The sequence below is a fragment of the Delphinapterus leucas genome, chromosome 14 (assembly GCF_059928025.1).
Source record: "Delphinapterus leucas isolate spDelLeu-1000000601 "Yukka" chromosome 14, BTC_Dleu_Yukka2, whole genome shotgun sequence".
Classification (NCBI taxonomy): domain Eukaryota; kingdom Metazoa; phylum Chordata; class Mammalia; order Artiodactyla; family Monodontidae; genus Delphinapterus; species Delphinapterus leucas.
This window is the reverse complement of record NC_143142.1, coordinates 38,530,901-38,549,700: the sequence shown is the minus strand read 5'-3', so window position 1 is coordinate 38,549,700 and position 18,800 is coordinate 38,530,901. Positions and strand designations below refer to the sequence as shown.

The 18,800-nt window shown below is 34.8% G+C and overlaps 1 protein-coding gene across 1 annotated transcript in view; it reads right to left on the bottom strand.

Moving 5' to 3' along the window:
• Window positions 1-815: 815 nt before the first annotated feature.
• MIB1 (MIB E3 ubiquitin protein ligase 1) overlaps window positions 816-18,800 on the bottom strand; it is a 118,450-nt gene continuing 100,465 nt past the window's right edge. Inside the window, exons 18-21 of the mRNA XM_022586811.3 lie at window positions 14,195-14,273; window positions 10,614-10,727; window positions 9,086-9,186; window positions 816-6,597 (exon numbers count right to left, since the gene is read on the bottom strand). Of these exons, the coding sequence (XP_022442519.1) occupies window positions 6,457-6,597; window positions 9,086-9,186; window positions 10,614-10,727; window positions 14,195-14,273 (435 nt within the window). The 3' untranslated portion in view covers window positions 816-6,456. The remainder of the gene's footprint in view (window positions 6,598-9,085; window positions 9,187-10,613; window positions 10,728-14,194; window positions 14,274-18,800) is intronic.

Here is an 18,800-nt window from a genome sequence, read left to right as displayed (position 1 = left end):
TGATATAAAAAAATAGAAAGCAGATTTTCTAAAATGGCTTTATTTTAAAAACCTATACAGCTTTAATAAAAAATATTGCCATGAAATATCTAATTATACAGCAATAGAAATAAACCCCCAAATACAGTTAATTAGAGGTTATCCAAAAATAAATTCACAATTTTAAAGTTGGAATACACATGCTTTTTTTCAAATAAACAATTTTAAAACTGTTTCAGATGGTTTTCATCTTAAAATATCCAGGCTACACATACTTAATCTTTTGAACTAAAACCAGACAACCTCTCAGTAACTTCACAAATAAGTGTTTCTATTAACCTATAAAAGAAAATAACCCCCAAACCCTTCAATTACTGATTTAGTCACAAAATGCTAACAAAGCCAAGTAAATCATTGTTTTAAAATGTGTACCTCTTGAAAATGAAATCTACATCTGAGTTGTGAAGCATAATAAACTTTTTATAGAAGTTGAGCCTTCATGACTAGTCAATTTATTTTCTATCAGGTGTACCCTATTCAGACTACTTTCACAATATCTCTTAATCCTGAAAGAATGTGAGGTGTTAAAATAGGAAAACCTTCTTTGGCCCTATTGATAGAGAGGTACCTTAAATGTAAACAACTGCAATGAGAGCCTTCTAGATGTGGGCACCTATGTCTTATATAGAGTTGGAGATGCATTTCCTTGTTTCTCAAAGACATGATAATCTCCTTCCCAATAATAAAAGATCTGATGTACTGAGATTTGTTTTCAAATGCCATAACAATCAAAACTCACGTATACATCTATAGTTTCAAAAGATCAGAGAAAAGCATTATATAAGATACATCATAGGCTTTATTAATGGTAAATGTTTGCATTCATTTTTAAAAGCTTAGCTCTTGCTAAGCATTTTTAAGCAAAAGCTAATAAACGAGAATCATTTGCCATACAAAAACTATATTCACAAACAAGACTTTAATCAAGTGAAAATTAAAAAACACTGGAAAAAATACAAAACACTGCTGAGTCGATTAAACCGCCTTCTATCGCTAAATATATTTAGAATGACACAAGCATACTGAACAGAAAATCAACATTGTGGACTCGGTCTAAGTAAGACCAGCGTTGAGAGTGTCATGCAATTCACGATTTTCTTTGAAAAAAAATTTTTTTTAAACCAAATCACTTGAACAAAAGGTCTTCTTTTCATTTGAGGTGAAGACAATCAGTTTTCCAAACGGATTCTCCTTTTATACTAAAATAGCAAACTGTATGAACTCTAGCTCCTCTTCCCAGGTGCTACTTATACATGACTTTGCATAATGACTTAACATAGAAGTACTTTGCTGTTAACAGTGTCATGGCCATAAATAATCCATTTTAAAAAAAACAAATGATCAAGTGCAAATCTAAGAAAACTTCCTTTAAAGAATTACCCAAACCCAGCACACAAGCAGGATCGCTATTACACGAGCTAAGAAGTACAACTTATGAACGTGTGTATGATGATAAACGCACACTAAAGACCACCTTCTATAAAGTTTTAGTAGTGTTGCCAAGTTAATAATTCCTTCAAGGCACTGAAGAATTATGTAGATGGATTTTCCAAAATATAACTAACAATTGCTTAAATTGTTAAAAAGCCCTGAGTCAGAACTTTCAATAGCTTCCTGAAATTACAGATTTCAGACACAATGGCACATTTGTTTACTGTATAGAAAATTACAAGACCATTTTGCTTTTTGGAGGAAAGAAGTAATGTTTATGAAACAAAATCAGACAGACTGCACAAGAAAAGTAAAATATTAAGCAATATTATCTTTCTTACACATTTTGTGTCAATTGTAACTTGTAGTTACGGATTTAGGCGCCAAATTGATGTGGCAAGTCACCTTTCTTGTACCTACTGCTTCCTCAACAAAATAAAAATCTCAATTTTAACCTCAGGTTTCCATCTCCTCCTTAGTCACAAATATGAATAAATGCTGGAAAACTAATACTCTGACAGAAAAAGAGGTAGAAAATTCCAAGGTAGCAACTTACAATTTTAATTCACCAGTTCTACTAACTAGTTCATATTTTTATACTCTAGTTGCACCCACTACAAACCATTTATCAGCAAATTGAGGCTCAATCTAAAAAATTTTCCCCCTCACTGCAGCAAAGCAATGTATACATGAGACAGCATTAAATAGTTTTTCTTCAAATTTAATGTTTTGAAGTACAACTGTAATTAATACTGTTATAGTTATATATATATATGTTAAAGTTCCAAGGCTATACATGATTATCAAGTAATATCAGTAAGCATTCCTATCATAATATTCAAGCAAATAAAATTAGGTTGCTTTTTGAGAGAAAAATACATTTTGAAACAGTTACAAGAAGACTTAAAGAAAACTGACATTTTCAACAAAGAGGCACACAAAATTTGCGAATATCTATTACCTTCCCAGTTTAGTACAAATTCAAAGCTAACCTAATTCTAATGTTTAAAATGTGTTTCTCCCCTCTGGCTCAAAATGAAATAAACCCTTCTAATTAAAAGATATTTAAAACCTACTCAATTACAACTGATGATAATTGGGAGGGAGGGGAGAAATTCTGTCTCCCTCAGATTTGATATTTACCATCACTTTAGATCTTGCAAACACAAACAAACTCTTAAGATAATTCAGGTGTTTCTTGATTTATACTTAATCAAAATTCTATTCCACTGGAGGAGGGAGAGGGGGGTTGTTGCTTAATGGGTACAGAGTTTCAATTCTGCAAAATGAGAAAGTTCTGGAGATCTGTTTCACAGCAACGTGAATATACTTAACACTACTCAACTGTATGCTTAAAACTTGTTAGGATAGTAAATTTTATGGTTTGTGTTTTTAACCACAATTTTAAAAATGCAAAAACTTCTATGCCGAAATTCAATTTTTACACAAATTATTCCTATAAATATTTTAGATACTCTGAGAGGGTAAGTGGATAAATGCTTTTCCTTTCGGATTTTTTTTTTTAAAGCAAGCTGTTCTAAAGTCTACAATTTCCAAAGCAATTATCAATGAAACTACACTAAAAACTGCCTGAAAGACCCTTCATTCAATTGAATATACTCTCTACACTTACTGCTTTGATAAAATCTACATGATCCCCATTTTTCTCTAAACTCAGAAACTGACTTTTCTTTCTTACTTACTGCAACCCCTGCCATCCTCCCTATCCAACTCCATCACCAATTGCCCTAGTTCGTAAGGTTAAATATTTCTTAGTCCAAAAGGGTCCAAAACTCATAATAAACAAAGAATAGCAACTGGGCAACACATAACTAGACAGTCTATTTCTACCATGTGAAAATGACCTAGAAAGCTCTGAAATTTGAATTGGATAAATCTTAAGCAGCATGCATTGCAATATGCTAAAATGCTCTTACAGGCTAAAGCCATCAAATATATAAATTTAAGAAAGTTATTTTCAACATTATCAATTAATTTTATGCCTCGGGAGCTAGATGGTTAATCTGCAATGTTTAAAATTACAAATAACCAAGCATAATTTGGCCAGCTAAACCAGGACACTTAATATAATATTCCTATACTAATACAAAATGATCTTCTCTTGAAAAACTTTCTTGCTCCCAATAAAATTAAATATGTATATAGTATAAACAGTAAGAATGTTAAACTATGTGAAGAAAAACTATTAGAATAGCACCATCTGGTAAGTTGTATCTATGTTTTGGGTAACAGAGCTGACAATGTTAGAAGAATAAAAGAAAAAAAAATGTGGTAGGAGTGAGGGGGTACAGAGAGGGAATCCAAATACTACTTAATGACAAGTCTTCCAAAACATTAGGAAGAAATGTTATGTCTTTAGATCCCTTCTTTCTGAAGGGAATACTTCAAATATACAATGGCTGCATGATAAATTCTGTATGTGCTTAGAAGCTGACAATTTTTTCATTGTTGTGTACCTTGCCCCTGAAGCCCAATAAACATGTTTTTGAATGAATGCATGTCAGTTTTGTTTTTTTTTTAAACGAATCTAGGAAAAGAAAAAGCTCTTTTGAGGCACAAGGTAAAGAGATGATAATGACAAGGAAACATCCTAATTGGGAAAGTACTGCTGAGACATATAATAAGAGGTAGCAGTTTCAGAGTTAGAGCAAAGTCATTAAACAATTAAGTTCTTAACCTTATTCTCTCTCACAAACTGAAAATAAGTTTAAAATAATTTTTTAGGTGCTTACAAACATGAATAGAGAAACATTTTCTTTTCACTAGACAAATTTCAATGTGGTACAAACAAAGAAGCACTATAATTATAGTGACTTTTGTAATAGTTTATAAGTTATTATATTTTTAGTATGGAGGAAATAAACTAGTCTGGAAGATGAAACTGCCTTTTAGGGATATAAGTTTAAGCACTGCAGCTCAGAAGACAGACAATAAGAATTTAAGTGAAGTAAAGCTCCTGACCATACAATTCTCTGTTTGGCCAAGCTATGCATGAGTCAGCTAGATGTTCCCTCCTTACAAGTTGATCTACTGGAAAAGAGATGGGCAGCCTCTGGCATGGAAGAGAAAGAAAACCCTGACTTACATTGTTTTCAGATCTGAAAGAAAACAGTCTGTTTGTCTCTTTATGTGAACATCATCAGACAGATATTCTATCTTTTCATAACTTCAAAATATGGCTTAATCAACAGCCTCAGTGGCTCATTATTAGATAACTGAGTAGAGACGATATAAATTTTCAAATTTAAAATTTATAAAAATTTTACTGTTCTAAATAAGCCACTCAGCTTAAACACAGATACGGAATTACCGAGACTATAAAGCCAGGCAGCAAAGCACACCATTGTTCTCACCAGGACTTGCAGAGGCGGCAGCCATTAATTAGCCAGAAATACAATGCTGTGAGGGCTAGAGACTTTGTACTTTCAAATTTAGCTGTTGCAGCAGAAAAACTGAAATAAGAACCAGGTTCAAAGGGGAAAAAACTGACAAAAAAGATAACTATCCTTAGGAGTTAACTTATACACAGTATATAGTAGATACTATTGTAAACAGCTGATTATTTATATAATTATAAATATATATTTATTTATAATCTAGCAGTAATGAACCCCAAAACACTTATTTATGTGTATATTCATTTTAGACGCTGAAAGATTACTCATTCCAAGGAGAAAAAATAATTAGATGTTCTAGAGTAAACAAAACAAAACCACAGGTAATCAGACATATTTCTGTAAATGTCCTAGTCATTCTTTCTAAAGTAAGTATCTATCAACTGGTTATTTACTAGGTCTTGGATATTGCTGGCAGTTGAAATAACATCCCCATCGTTAGGTATGAAGAGAGACCCTGTTCTTTATAGTAAGTTCTACTGTCTGAGAGAGAATGGAAGCGAGGCCTATGATGAAGGTAGAATCAGTTAACACTGGCAGAATTAACAGACACGGAGGAGAAAGGACCGCCGCCTTTGGACAGTGCATTACCCTTCTCGGATCACTGCTACTCAGCACGTTAGAGAAGCTAAACTGAACCTCAGAGACCCAAACAGGGCAATATCATTTCACTGGTCAGATCAAGCCTGGATAAGTAACCACGGGGGAAACTGAGGCACACTTCCCACAGACAGTTTTTTAAAAGCTGGCTGAACAAAACAGTGTACAAATTAATATAAGAAAGGCAACCGTTAACAGTCAGTTAATAGGTGCTCTTTTATTGGATGACTCCCCCCACCCCCTTCAGTTCCCCACTATGATTGCTTATTTTTCCTTTTCATGTCTATCAGTCATTTTGAAACTGGCAAGTTGATTCAAGTTAAACAATTTTCCTTTGAATCCAGAAAATAAGTTAAATGCAAACTTAATATTCTCTCATTCTATATTTCCATGTACTCTAAGAATTTAGAAACAATCACTTGATAACTTTATGTTATCTTAAAAAGAGAATCCTCTCTTCAGTATTCCCTTAACCATGCAGAACTTGTACTATAATTTTATCGTTTAACATACATGACATAATGGTTTGACTTCCCCCTTTCATTTGATGCATGACTTTTCTGAGTACCTGTATCAGCTCACTGTGTAAAATCATGATAAATTGAAAGATAGCTGATCATAAGGAAGTATATCTTTTGAGGTCTAACAAACTTATAAACTATAAGAGAAAATGCAATAAAAACAAAAATAACGAGATCCTTAAAGGATTTTCCCCCTTAGAAGTCAAAGGTAAATCACCTATGAATTACATGGATGTGATGTTTCAGATTGAAAGGAAAAAAACAAAAAACACAGCTTCAAACACTGTTTTGTAGAGTTTTTGTTGTTGTTGTTCTGGTACATCTACAGTCTAATAACACTCTAGTAAAGAAACTATGATATTAAAAATTAATTCATTAGAACTTCCAACTAGCTCACTAAGATCTCATGACCAAATACTTTAGCTAACAAAACACACTGAGTTTTTAAGTTAATACAAAAGAATCCTTCGTTCAATAGCCTTTCGACAAATAGGACATTCACTCATTCGGTCTCCACAGAGCTGGCACGTTCCATGGCCACAAAGGAAAATCATATTCTTCAGACGATCCAAACACACAGGGCACATTGTCTGGAATGTGAGATAACAAATAAAGTAATAAATGCTGAGACATTTTCTATTTTAAAAGTGTAATGTAACAACTCTGTAACATCATTAATTTTCTTTTATTGTTTTAGTCAAATAATCTTTTGTTGCTTTAAAATTTTTAAACAGTTAAAATATCATCCTTATAAAACAGAAATATTGGTTGTACTGTCAGGTCAGTATAAAAGGTACTATCTAAAATAAATATTACATAAAACAAATAGTATATAAAATTAAAAATTCAAATGCCAAAATCTAATAGGAAAAGGATGAAAATAGCCCCATTCAGTCTGACTCAGATTCTCCAACTCTAGGTACTATGCTGTTCTCGCATGAAAATAACACAATGTATGGGTCGGGGGGGAGCAGTGAAGGGATGTTGCTGAGAACACACACATACCAAGCACCATGCTGGATATGATCCAGTCTCAAGGCCTACATCACTCCCACTTCAAAAACGAGGAAACTGAGGCTTAGTGGGGTTAAAGACTTCCCAGGGCAAGCTATAATGTGAACTCAGGTCCGTGTGGCCCCAGAGCTCTTGCTTTTAAAAATGATGCTGCACTGTAGTACTTTCAACGTAGACCCCCTTAGTTAAAAACAATTAACCTTAGTTATATATTGTTAAATGTAACTTAATCAACTTAGAAGAATTAAGGAGGACACTTCTGTGAAGTTTTCTAGAAAATCACGTATTTACTTACAAAGCACACTTTGCATTTTATATTTATAAAAACATATTTTACCTTAATATATCATAATGCTTCATGCTGAATTAGACCTTTCCCAAATAACATAGAAATGAAATAATTAAATTAAAATGTCTAGATTAATAAACCAGGCCTAAAGCCTATATGAAAATGTGGTAACCAACTCTGACAATACCAGAAATCATTGTGAAGAAAACAACAGAAAAAAAGAACCATAATCTAACTTGCTAGCTCCATTCTTCCAAAGTAAATTTTCACATTTATCCTTGAAATTTTGAGAAGCAAATTTGTAGAAAAATCGTAACTTTTTATTTTAAAAAGGCAAAGCAGCTTTTTAAAATTAAATTAGTTTCTTTTTCATTAAACTTTCCAGAGGTCTATGTAGTTAATTAATAACTTCCAAAAGTAAACACATCTGTGCAGTCTGGGTTAAGTTACTTTGGATTAATATATGCTTAATAGCACATAAAATTAATCTTTGTCTTTTAAAGAGACATTGGGGTAACAGAAAGATTGGAGATTTAAAATTTAAAAAGAGACTTATTTAGATGCTTTCTCTTGGTAACCTTGAAGGGGTCCCTGAAAGAAATTCCAACATTCCACAGAAAATAAGTTTTAACTGTTTAAATACTTTAGTGATGAAATATGGCCATGAAGATTATTTAAGAAAGAAAACACTTCAGATAGAAAAGACAAGAGTGAGACTCTTAACGACATGGCAACACTGATGTGACTGCCAAACTAGAGAAAGAACATCCTTTGCTACTCAATCTTTTCATTTGATTCAATCCTTTGAATCAAATCAGATTTAACTGGTGGGTCAAATGGTAAGCTAAGGGGGAAAAAAAGACTTTTTTATTACCAGATACCTAAAAATTTTAGGTAACTTCATTTTACTGTTGCTTTTATTAAATATTAAGCAGATAGAAAGAGTGCTTCTGTTGGTATGTATAAGATATAAAGAACAATATAACCACCACCCACCTTAACACATGAATATATATCCTCCTCCACTCCTCACTGATAACCACTATTTTGAATTTTGCATTTATTTACCTTTCCCTTGCTTTTCTGTATAAGTGTGTGTGTGTGTGTGTGTGTGTGTGCGCGCGCATCCTTTTCTCCTTTTTAATGAAGTATCACATCTATACAGAAATGTGCGCAAATCATAAATGTATAGTTTAATAAATGTTCACAAACCGATCAAATGCAAGTAATCAACTTAGATCATGAAATGGAACTATCAATACTCTAGAAATTTCCCTCGTGCCCCCTCCCAGCCATCTCAGCCAAAAAAAACCACTACCCTTGATTTTAATCACCATCTGTGTGATTTTTTTCTTCCAAGTTTACATCCCCAAACAATATCCTATTTAGTTTTACGAGACAGTGACAAACTTTCCCAAGGTGTTTTTACTAATTTATATTCCCACCAGCACTGTATGAGTTACGGCTGCTAAGTATTTTGCCTAAACACTTGATATTGACAGTTTCTAACATTTTTTTCCCCTCAATCTGATAGGTAGGAAAAGATACCTCAGTGTGGTGTAGCACTTTTTCATGTTGGTCACTGGTGCGTTTCCTATTTTGTAAAGTACTTGATGAAATCTTCTCATCAGACTTTGCTGATTGCAAATATTCAAACACTACAAGTGATACACTAATATGAGCCACGCTTACTACAGAAAACACTAGTAATTTTATAGAAAAAGATGAAATGCCGTTCTTCGAGTCACTGTTCACCATGAAGAAATCACTGTTACCTGCTCTTTAATGTCCTGTAACTGCTGCTGCAGCTTCTGCACGTCTGCATTGACATTGGTGTTATCCTTATCCTTTTGTAACACCGGAATATTCCCACTTGCTATATAGTACAGATAAAGAATCTTAATGTTACTGACTGTTCTGAAGCAAGAATGATTCTTTATTTCTAAAATCATTAGTTTTAGTTATTAAAAACACAAGATTATTATTAGAATCCTCTTAAAAAATTTATTTTCCCACGTGGACAACAGAAACAGCAGTGACATTCATGTTATACTCCTTCATTTATAATCTTTGGAAAACAAATAGGTTTACACATTAATTTCTAATTATATTTAACTCAGCTAGACAATAGTCCACACACAGAGTTCTGGGTTTTCCAAGGCTCTCCTTGTTTTGTTATTGATCTGAGATGAGGAACTCCATGAAAGAAAGGTCATGCTCTACTAAATGGAAGGAAATTTTTTATTTCCCTTTTCCTACTCTCTAGATTCTTGGTCTTTTACTCTAGTTAATCTGTCCCCAGGATTTTTATCCTGCCCTATTGGTGATAAAGAAAAAAAGCTCTGGGCATAAGTAGCTACGCTAATGTTCTTCCTCATCTGTACACAGAACAAAGAAATCAAAGAGACCATCCAGCTTATGTCTAGTGCAGAGATGAAAAATATTTTTATACAGCTGTACTACAAGTGACCCTTGAACAATGCAGGGGTTAATCAACAAATAACATAGTCTGCCCCCCACATCCATGGTTTCTCTACATTCCCAGATTCAACCAACCACACACGGACCGTGTAGTCCTATAGTATTTACTACTAAAAAATATCCAAGTTTTGGGAGTTCCCTGGTGGCCCAGTGGTTAGGATTCCAGGCTTTCACTGACATGGCCCAGGTTCAATCCCTAGTTGGGGAACTGAGATCCCGCAAGCTGTGCAATATGGCCAAAAAAAAAAAAAAAAAAAAAAATCCCAGTTTAAATGGACCCTGGCAGTTCAAACCTGCGATGTTCGAGGGTCAACTGTACTGAAAAGGTTGAAGGCAAATAATTTACTTTTCATCTTTCCCCTTGTTCACTGGGTTACACTTCAGTTTATCTACAGTTGCTCTGTCACAAAGAATTACTATTCCATAAAATACTTAAACACACGAGGTAAACCTATTTCATAAAATAATGAGGTTAATACTTGTGTAAATTGAGAAAATAATTTATAATATGATGTCCTCCCACCCTAAGACACAATAAATTTCATCTTAAAAATAGCCAGCAAATTTTCTTTAAGCAAGAATACTACAATGCTCCTTGTAACACACATGGAGGTTTCTTAAAAGTTTCTTAAAGGTCCATAATCATATTACAAGTTAGAAAAATACAATTTCAGGTTTCTAATAATGTAACAAGAGCAAAACCCTACCCGTTCCTTGTAGATTCAAGTCACATACCTTCTGTTTTACAAGGAGACAGTGTATTATGAGAAGACATGTCTATGAAAGTCCCAATAAAAAAGCGAAGTAAGAAAATCCACTTACAGATATCATCAGTGGCATCCTCTGAACTTTTCCCTCCACAACACATGATGAAGGGCACTCTTCGTTCAACTACTGCCCGACACTGCACACACTTTTTCATCAGATTAGCACAGTCTGGAAACAGCAATAGGACACTTCTCACAAAAGAGAACATGAACAGGGTTGCCTTCCTCTGCTCATTTTTCATAACTTAAATTTAACACTAAGATAAACACTAAGTTATATCAATACACAATTCTACCGTCTTAAAATGTTATCAACCTAAGAATGTATATTTTTGATTGGTAGCCTCTAGAATACAGAGCCCATCATCATGAAACTAATGACATTTTCTAATACATTGGAATAAACTGTGAGAAGGAGGAGGTTCTAAGTGTTTTAAAAATATGTAACGTAAATATTTCAAGATCTTAAGGCTTGAGAATAAAGGAGGGAGACACCTTTCATAAATTTAACTACTACAACAAGGATTATAAGGCTGCTCACATGATACTTTTAAAAAAAATACTTCCTTTTGTAAATCGCTTATCTCTTAAATTCCTAAAATATGTTGAACAATTCTCTCCCTTCTATCAGACTGATGTAATCTAACAAGGAAATTGCTTAGTGACTACTTTTTTAATGTAGCAGTCAGGAAAATATCAAAACTTTATCATAATGGACTATCTTTCTAATACCTATATATCGGTAGAATGCTTCCCCATTCCAAGAAGAAATACCCAGGCACAATTCTATGTTATGGATTATTAATACTACACCTAAAATTATTAATTATAAAATAACACAGTGTTTCAACATTCTTTCCCATTAGCATTCATTATGAAAAGTATACTCCATATCTTAACCTATATACCAAGTGTCTTTGTCATTTCAAAAACAGGAAAAATAGCAAAAACTGTGGCAGGATGTCTTATGACAAGACAGTAATCCTTAACAAAGCACAAAACCACCAATGTGGACAAGGGGGTCACATACTCCCAACAGTACTTATGCTGGTGGACAGAGAACAACAATTCTCCGTCAAGGCTGATCCTGTTTCGAGGCCTAAACAGAGATGGGTCTGATGCTGGCCTAGGCAAGATGCACTAGGTAGGAGCTAATGTTAGTAGATACCTGGTTTGGGGTTTGTCTTCAATCTGAGGGCAGGTTTTTTTTCTTGAATTTAAAGAATTAATTTACTTGCCTGAGTATATAATATGTAACCACAATTATTTTAAATTCTTGTAGCTATTAAGTTAGGTTGTTATATTGTTTATATAAAATCTTTCTTCCATCCCTCCAAAAGGGATGTAATTATTTCCCCTTCCTTTGGTTACTGTGATGTGGGGACTGGACCACCTGCTGTACTGTATACTCCTTGAGAAAGGGACATTTTCCACCTCAATTTCATCTTCCCTAGCAAATAAATGTTTACCAATGGTCTGTAAAATGGAGAAAACTCTACTTCTTAGGTTTCTTGTAAAGATAAAAGAGGAAACACTCAGAAAGAGATTTAAATGCCTGGTACAAATTAAGAGCTCAATAAAAGTTAGCTGTTGCTTTTGTTACATTCTAAAGCAAAAATAATGTAAAAACGTTGGGAAACTCCTGGGGGAAAATATTACTTTAAGGCTCTAGAATCTGTATTACCAACTACTAATTATAACCAGCTTTCAAGTCACTTTGGTCTCTGACAGGGTCAGCAAACCCAACCAATCACTTGTTTTTATAAATAAAGTTTTAATGGAAAACAGTCCCACCCATTTGTCTACATATTGTCTGTGGTTGTTTTTGCACTACAATGGAAGAGGTAAGCAATTGGAAAGAGTTGAGGTGTTACTACAGAAATCATGTGGCCCACAAAGCCAAAAATATGTTTTATTTGACCCTTTACAGAAAATGTTTGCTAACTCCTGGGCTATGAAAATTTACATAACCTGAGCTCTTTTTTACTAAAGACAGAATTCTCTTTCTTCATGCCCTCTGACAGCTGATAATAGCCATATACCAGTCTTTGGTAAACAGAAACAATTACGTGGAGCAGAATGTTACAGTAGAAAACCTTGATCCTTTCTTAGTTGACGAGCTGCCTATCAAAATGAAAAAAACAAATAAACAAACAAAACACCAATGCTTAAAGCAAATCTGTGCCAATGAGATTAATCTATTACACAGTTTGTTACTTTAGTCAAATGTCATATGAAAAACCAACACCTAACTGACTGAAACACCATGCTTTACTTTGGGTCCATTTAAGTGAAGTATAAATTGTTAAACTTATTTAAAATTCTTCACTGACAAGTAAAAAGCAAAAAGGAGGATATTAATACTAAGTATATTAACTTGAAAAGAATAAGGGAGATATATAAAAGCAAAGTTTAAAACTCCTCTTAAACTTTAATATCATCCTCACAAAGAAGATTTCTATAAGCTCTCTTGACATAGAGGTTAAGGAAGGTTAAGAAGGCCAGAAATTATTGCCCCAAATGGTTGCTGTGGGTGGTTCAGCAGGGGGGAAAGTATACAGGAGAGGCAACATAAAGGTGAAGATGTGTTAATTTCATATGTGAAAAAAGGCTAGACTAAATGTATCAACACTCATTTTCGGAAATAAATTTCTCCTGCGTGTGAGAAGTGGTCATTTTGTGCTCATACAACAAATGAAATAAAAAGCTAAGCTGGACCCTCCTACACTGTTGGTGGGAATATAAATTGGTACAGCTCCTATGGAGGACAGTATGGAGGTTCCTTAAAAAACTAAAAATAGAGCTACCATGTGATCCACAATCCCATGCCTGGGCATATACCTGGGGAAAACCATAATTTGAAAAGATACATGCACCCCAATGTTCACTGCAGCACTATTTACAATAGCCAGGACACGGAAGCAACCTAAATGTCCACTGACAGAGGAATGGATAAAGAAGATGTGGTACATATATACCACGGAATATTACTCAGCCATAAAAAAGAAGGAAAGAATGCCATTTGCAGCAACATGAATGGACCTAGAGATCATCATGCTAAGTGAAGTCAGTCAGACAGAGAGGGACAAGTATTGTCTGATACTGGTGAACTTATTTACAAAATAGAAATCGAGTTACAAATGTAGAAAACAATCTTATGGTTACCAGGAAGGAAGGAAGGGGGAGAGGGATAAATGGGAGACTGGGATTGACATCTACACGCTACTATATATAAAACAGATAACTAATAAGGACCTACTGTATAGCACAGGAAACTCTACCCAATACTCCGTAATAACCTATATGGGAAAATAATCTAAAAAGAGTGGATATGTGTGTAACTGACCCACTTTGCTGTACAGCAGAAAGTAATACAACACTGTAAATCAACTATACTCCAAAAAAAAAAAGAAAAGAAAAAGGTGAGCTGGGAGAATGCAGTACATCGAGTCTTCCCTAACACTTAGGACTAAGGAGGGAAAGAGGTGCCACTCTTGTACAGAGAACAGATGGAGGGTTCTAGAGGCCCACCAACTCCTCTGTTCATGAGTTATTAAAAAAGTAATTCAAAGACATAATTTGTTTCACTTTCTACTTTTATAATAATTCTGAGGAAGTTCTGTATGGGCTACTTACTCTCACAAGCACACATGTGTCCGCAAGGCTGAAAAAGAACAGCTGCTTTCTTGTCAGAACATACCACACATTCTTCGATCTGCAAAAAAGAGGTTACAGCAAAAGCGTAAACATCTACAAATACATCTAGTGACTCTAACAGTTCCTTCTGTATCCAAATGTATTTCTCCTCTATAAGGAAACACTCCTGCAAAGAAGAATTTAACACACACTTATCTGTCCTCTACTTTCTTGGTTACTCATTTTCACATCTTTGAAGACCCCAGCTAAACTGGTCTAGCTCCACTTTAGCCTCCCTACCTGTCCTAAAGAATGATACAGAAAAACTCCATTTCTTCTGAGGTCAGGGAAAACAGACTAGACTTCAATTTTCTTTCTTTCTTTTTTTTTTTTAAATTACTTTGAGGACTTCCCTAGCAGTCCAGTGGTTAAGACTCTGCCTTCCAATGCAGAGGGTGTGGGTTTGATCCCTGGTCAGGGAGCTAAGATCCCACATGCCTTGGGGGCCAAAAAACAAAAAAAAAACCGAAACAAAAAATAGAAGCAATATTGTAACAAATTCAACAAAGACTTTAAAAATGGTCCACATCAAAAAAAAAAAACACAAAACCTTAAAAAAAAACTACTTTGGAGAGAAAAATCAAAAGAACAAATGACTGAGATAAGATAGATTTCTAATATTCATAAAATTCTAGCCACATTAGCCAGACAGCTAAAGCTTAAGGGGGATTTTTCTGTTTACCCACATCCGAGGAATTCCACCTAACTCATCCTTTCCCAGGACTTGGAATTTCCCCACACTGGCTGAAGCCCAGAGCTCTGGACTATTCTTTTCGCCTGATCTCCACAAGTCCTCCACAACCTATTCATAATTTCCCTCAATTTTTCCTCCTCTTCTCCACTTAATCTGAGTTCTGCGTGTGTAACTATTTCTTAACTTTGCTCTGGTTCTCTGACTCCCATCTGCCTACTGCCCTTGGCCCCACATCCATCTTTCACTGATTCTCCTCCTTTCTGACACACATTCACCCCTATCTGTGTCATTTAACATTACTGTCCAAAAATGATGACCACCACTTCACCTAAACAACCAAAATATTGGACCTTCCCAACTTAGACCTTGCTATGTACATAGAATTTACATAGTCGTAGTAATCTAGTGGGAAGCAGTAAGACATGGTTAGTCAGGATCTTTATGTTCCTGCATTCCAATTCCAGCTCCAATACTAACAAATTACCTAACACTGTAGAGCTGCAGCTTTTAAAAAATCTGAACAATAAAGAACAATTCTTCTTCACAAGGTGTTAAAGTGTCAATTAGAAGACAAGGAGAGGACTCAGGTGGCCCTTATTCAAGTATATCCTAGAACAATTCTAACTATGAAATAGGAGGGCATATTTTAAGTAAGACATAACAATATAGAGTAGAAGAAAGAGTTCTGAGAAATATTTAAGAAGACTTGGTAACTAATAAAATGTATAGAATGGTGAAGAAGAGATCTAAGATATCTGCTAAGTTTCTGACTTGATTTAAAACAGTTGAAAGAAACACATTTCAGTCGCCTACAGCTTATAGGATGCAAGACCAGGGTGTTCTTTCCAACTCTAGGATTATACATACAGGCTTTAAGACCTACTCAAGGTCAGACTATAACAAACGCAATGTTTACCTTCAGTACACAAATCCAGCCCACAAACTGCAAACACTAAGCAGTACACTACCAGAACCACAGTGGGGAGCAGAGATAGGAAGACCCCGGAAATGGGTGACTAAGGAACCCACAGCCTGGAGGTAGGTACACTAACTTTTCATAGCTCCCAACAAAGTTTTTCCTCTCTCTAAAAAAATGGCTGAAATAAACAAATGGGACCTAATGAAACTTAAAACCTTTGCACAGCAAAGGAAACCATAAACAAGGCGAAAAGACAACCCTCAGAATGGGAGAAAATATTTGCAAATGAAGCAACTGACAAAGGATTAATCTCCAAAATATACAAGCAGCACATATGGCTCAATAACAAAAAAACAAACAACCCAATCAAAAAATGGGTGGAAGACCTAAATAGACATTTCTCCAAAGAAGACATGCAGACAGCCAACAAACACATGAAAAGATGCTCAACATCACTAATTATTAAGACAAATGCAAATCAAAACTATGATGAGGTATCACCTCACACCTGTCAGAATGGCCATCATCAAAAAATCTACAAACAATAAATGCTGGAGAGGGTGTGGAGAAAAGGGAACCGTCATACACTGCTGGTGGGAATGTAAATTGATACAGCCACTATGGAAAACAGTATGGAGGTTCCTTAAAAAACTAAAAATAGAACTACCATATGACCCAGCAATCCCACTACTGGGCATATACCCAGAGAAAACCATAATTCAAAAAGACACATGCACCCCAATGTTCATAGCAGCCCTGTTTACAACAGCCAGGACCTGGAAGCAACCTAAATGTCCATCAACAGAGGAATGGATAAAGATGTGGTACATATATACCATGGAATATTACTCAGCCATAAAACAGAATGAAATTGGGTCATTTGCAGAGACGTGGATGGACCTAGAGACTGTCATACAGAGTGAAGTCAGTCAGAAAGAGAAAAGCAAATATCGTATAATAATGCACATACGTGGAATCTAGAAAAATGGTACAGATGATCTTATTTGCAAAGCAGAAACAGAGACACAGATGTAGAGAACAAATGCACGGATACCAAGGGGGAAAGGGGTGGGGTGGACGGAATTGGGAGACTGGGACTGACACATATACATTATTGATACTATGTATAAAATAGACAACTGATGGGAACACACTGTACAGCAAATGGAACTCTACCTAATGCACTGTGGTGACCTAAATGGGAAGGAAGTCCAAAAGGGAGGGGATCTCTCTATGTGTATGGCTGATTCATTTTGTTGTGCACCAGAGGCTAACACAACGTTGTAAAGCAACCATACTCCAATGAAAATTAATTAAAAACAAAATAAAATAAAGGAAGAGCTGAGGACCATGGCTAAATTTCAAAGGTGTGTGAGTCAGCTATCTGGCTGGCTAATAAGCTAAAAAGAAAAGTAGGCACAGTATGGGTGAAAGAAGTGAAAATCCCAAACTTTAGCAACTAGACAGACAGACAAAAGTCTCAAGAGCAATGACGACACGGAGGTGAAACTCTGACTGATCTAGCCATTTATTTGTACGTAAGGAGCATCTTCATATAAATATTTTAAGAACTGTATGTGCTAAATACTGGTCAAACATTAAAATGTGACAATTAAAAAAAGTAAATTAGATATTATGTGTACAGTGTCTAGTTCAATGCCTAATATAAAATCAGCGCTTAATACACGATGATTCTCTTCTCCTCTCTATATAAAAGATGTGTTGGTTTTTAAAATGATTCCCGATGCAACTGTCTACATATCTGAATTACTGATAAAGAGTTTAAAATTATCTAGCAAACCAATCTAATAATCATTTACTTACCCATTCAGCTATTATTAAAAAAAAATTTTTCTAAGCATAACTTTTACCCCTTCTGGATTTTTTCTCCTCAGATTACATTCCCAGGAGTGGAATTACTATATCAAATCATATTTATTGTAACTCTTTGTATATATATTGTCAGGATGGTCTCTCAAAAAAATGTAAACCCATTTATTCAGCCAACTGCAGTGTTAAGAGAGTACTCATTTCTCTTTCCTAGCTAGCATTATTTAAAGTTTATTTTTGCTAATTGGACAAGAATGGCTAATAATAGTTCATAATTTTTAATTTGTATTTCTTTAATTGCTAAAGAGACCAAGCTTGTTTATTCTCCCTCTCTCCAAATACTAGTTTTACAATTTGTTTTATCTTCAGTGAAGATGTTCACAATCCTTTAACCACTTGGGGTCGCTATTTCTTTACATTCGAAGGCTCTGCAACGAACCTGGCAAATCTCTTTGGTGGGTATGTAAGTTTTTCTACTTTTGTACAGGTTTGAAAATTCCATAACTTAAAATACAAACAGACTCCTTACTAATTCTTGGAATTCAGAACTGGTCTAAAAAGGAATGACAACATAATCCTTCCTCTCTACCTTCCTGTTCTGTCAACCCTCCCTTGCAGACATTGGTTTTAATTCTGTCTGTGTATCATAACACAGAGGAAAGAACAGTGACTTAAGAATCAAGAAAACTGCGTTGAAGACCCAACTGTCAGTGTACTTCTTTGAGCTTTGCTTTTTTCAATTATTTCAGTAAACCAAAATGAGTAAGATGGAAAAGCACTCAGTTACATGGGAAAAAAAAATGAAACCAGAAACCCAGAAAAGAATACTGCTTCTCAAAAAGCAAAAGGAGTCAGATGAGATAAAAAGTTCAGAGGAGATACAGAATTTGACCACCAAAAACTGCAGGATGATCAGACTTTATTTGCCTAATGGTGGGATACAGTACGAAATGAATAGCATTGTCTATGAAGTTTTCTTGCCCAGTATGTCTAAGCTGACCCTAATCAAGCAGTTAGATCTAACTTCCAGTTGACAAAAACACAAAGGATATAGAAACAAATTAAAGAACACCATGATAAAAATCAAATGAATCCAGAATGTG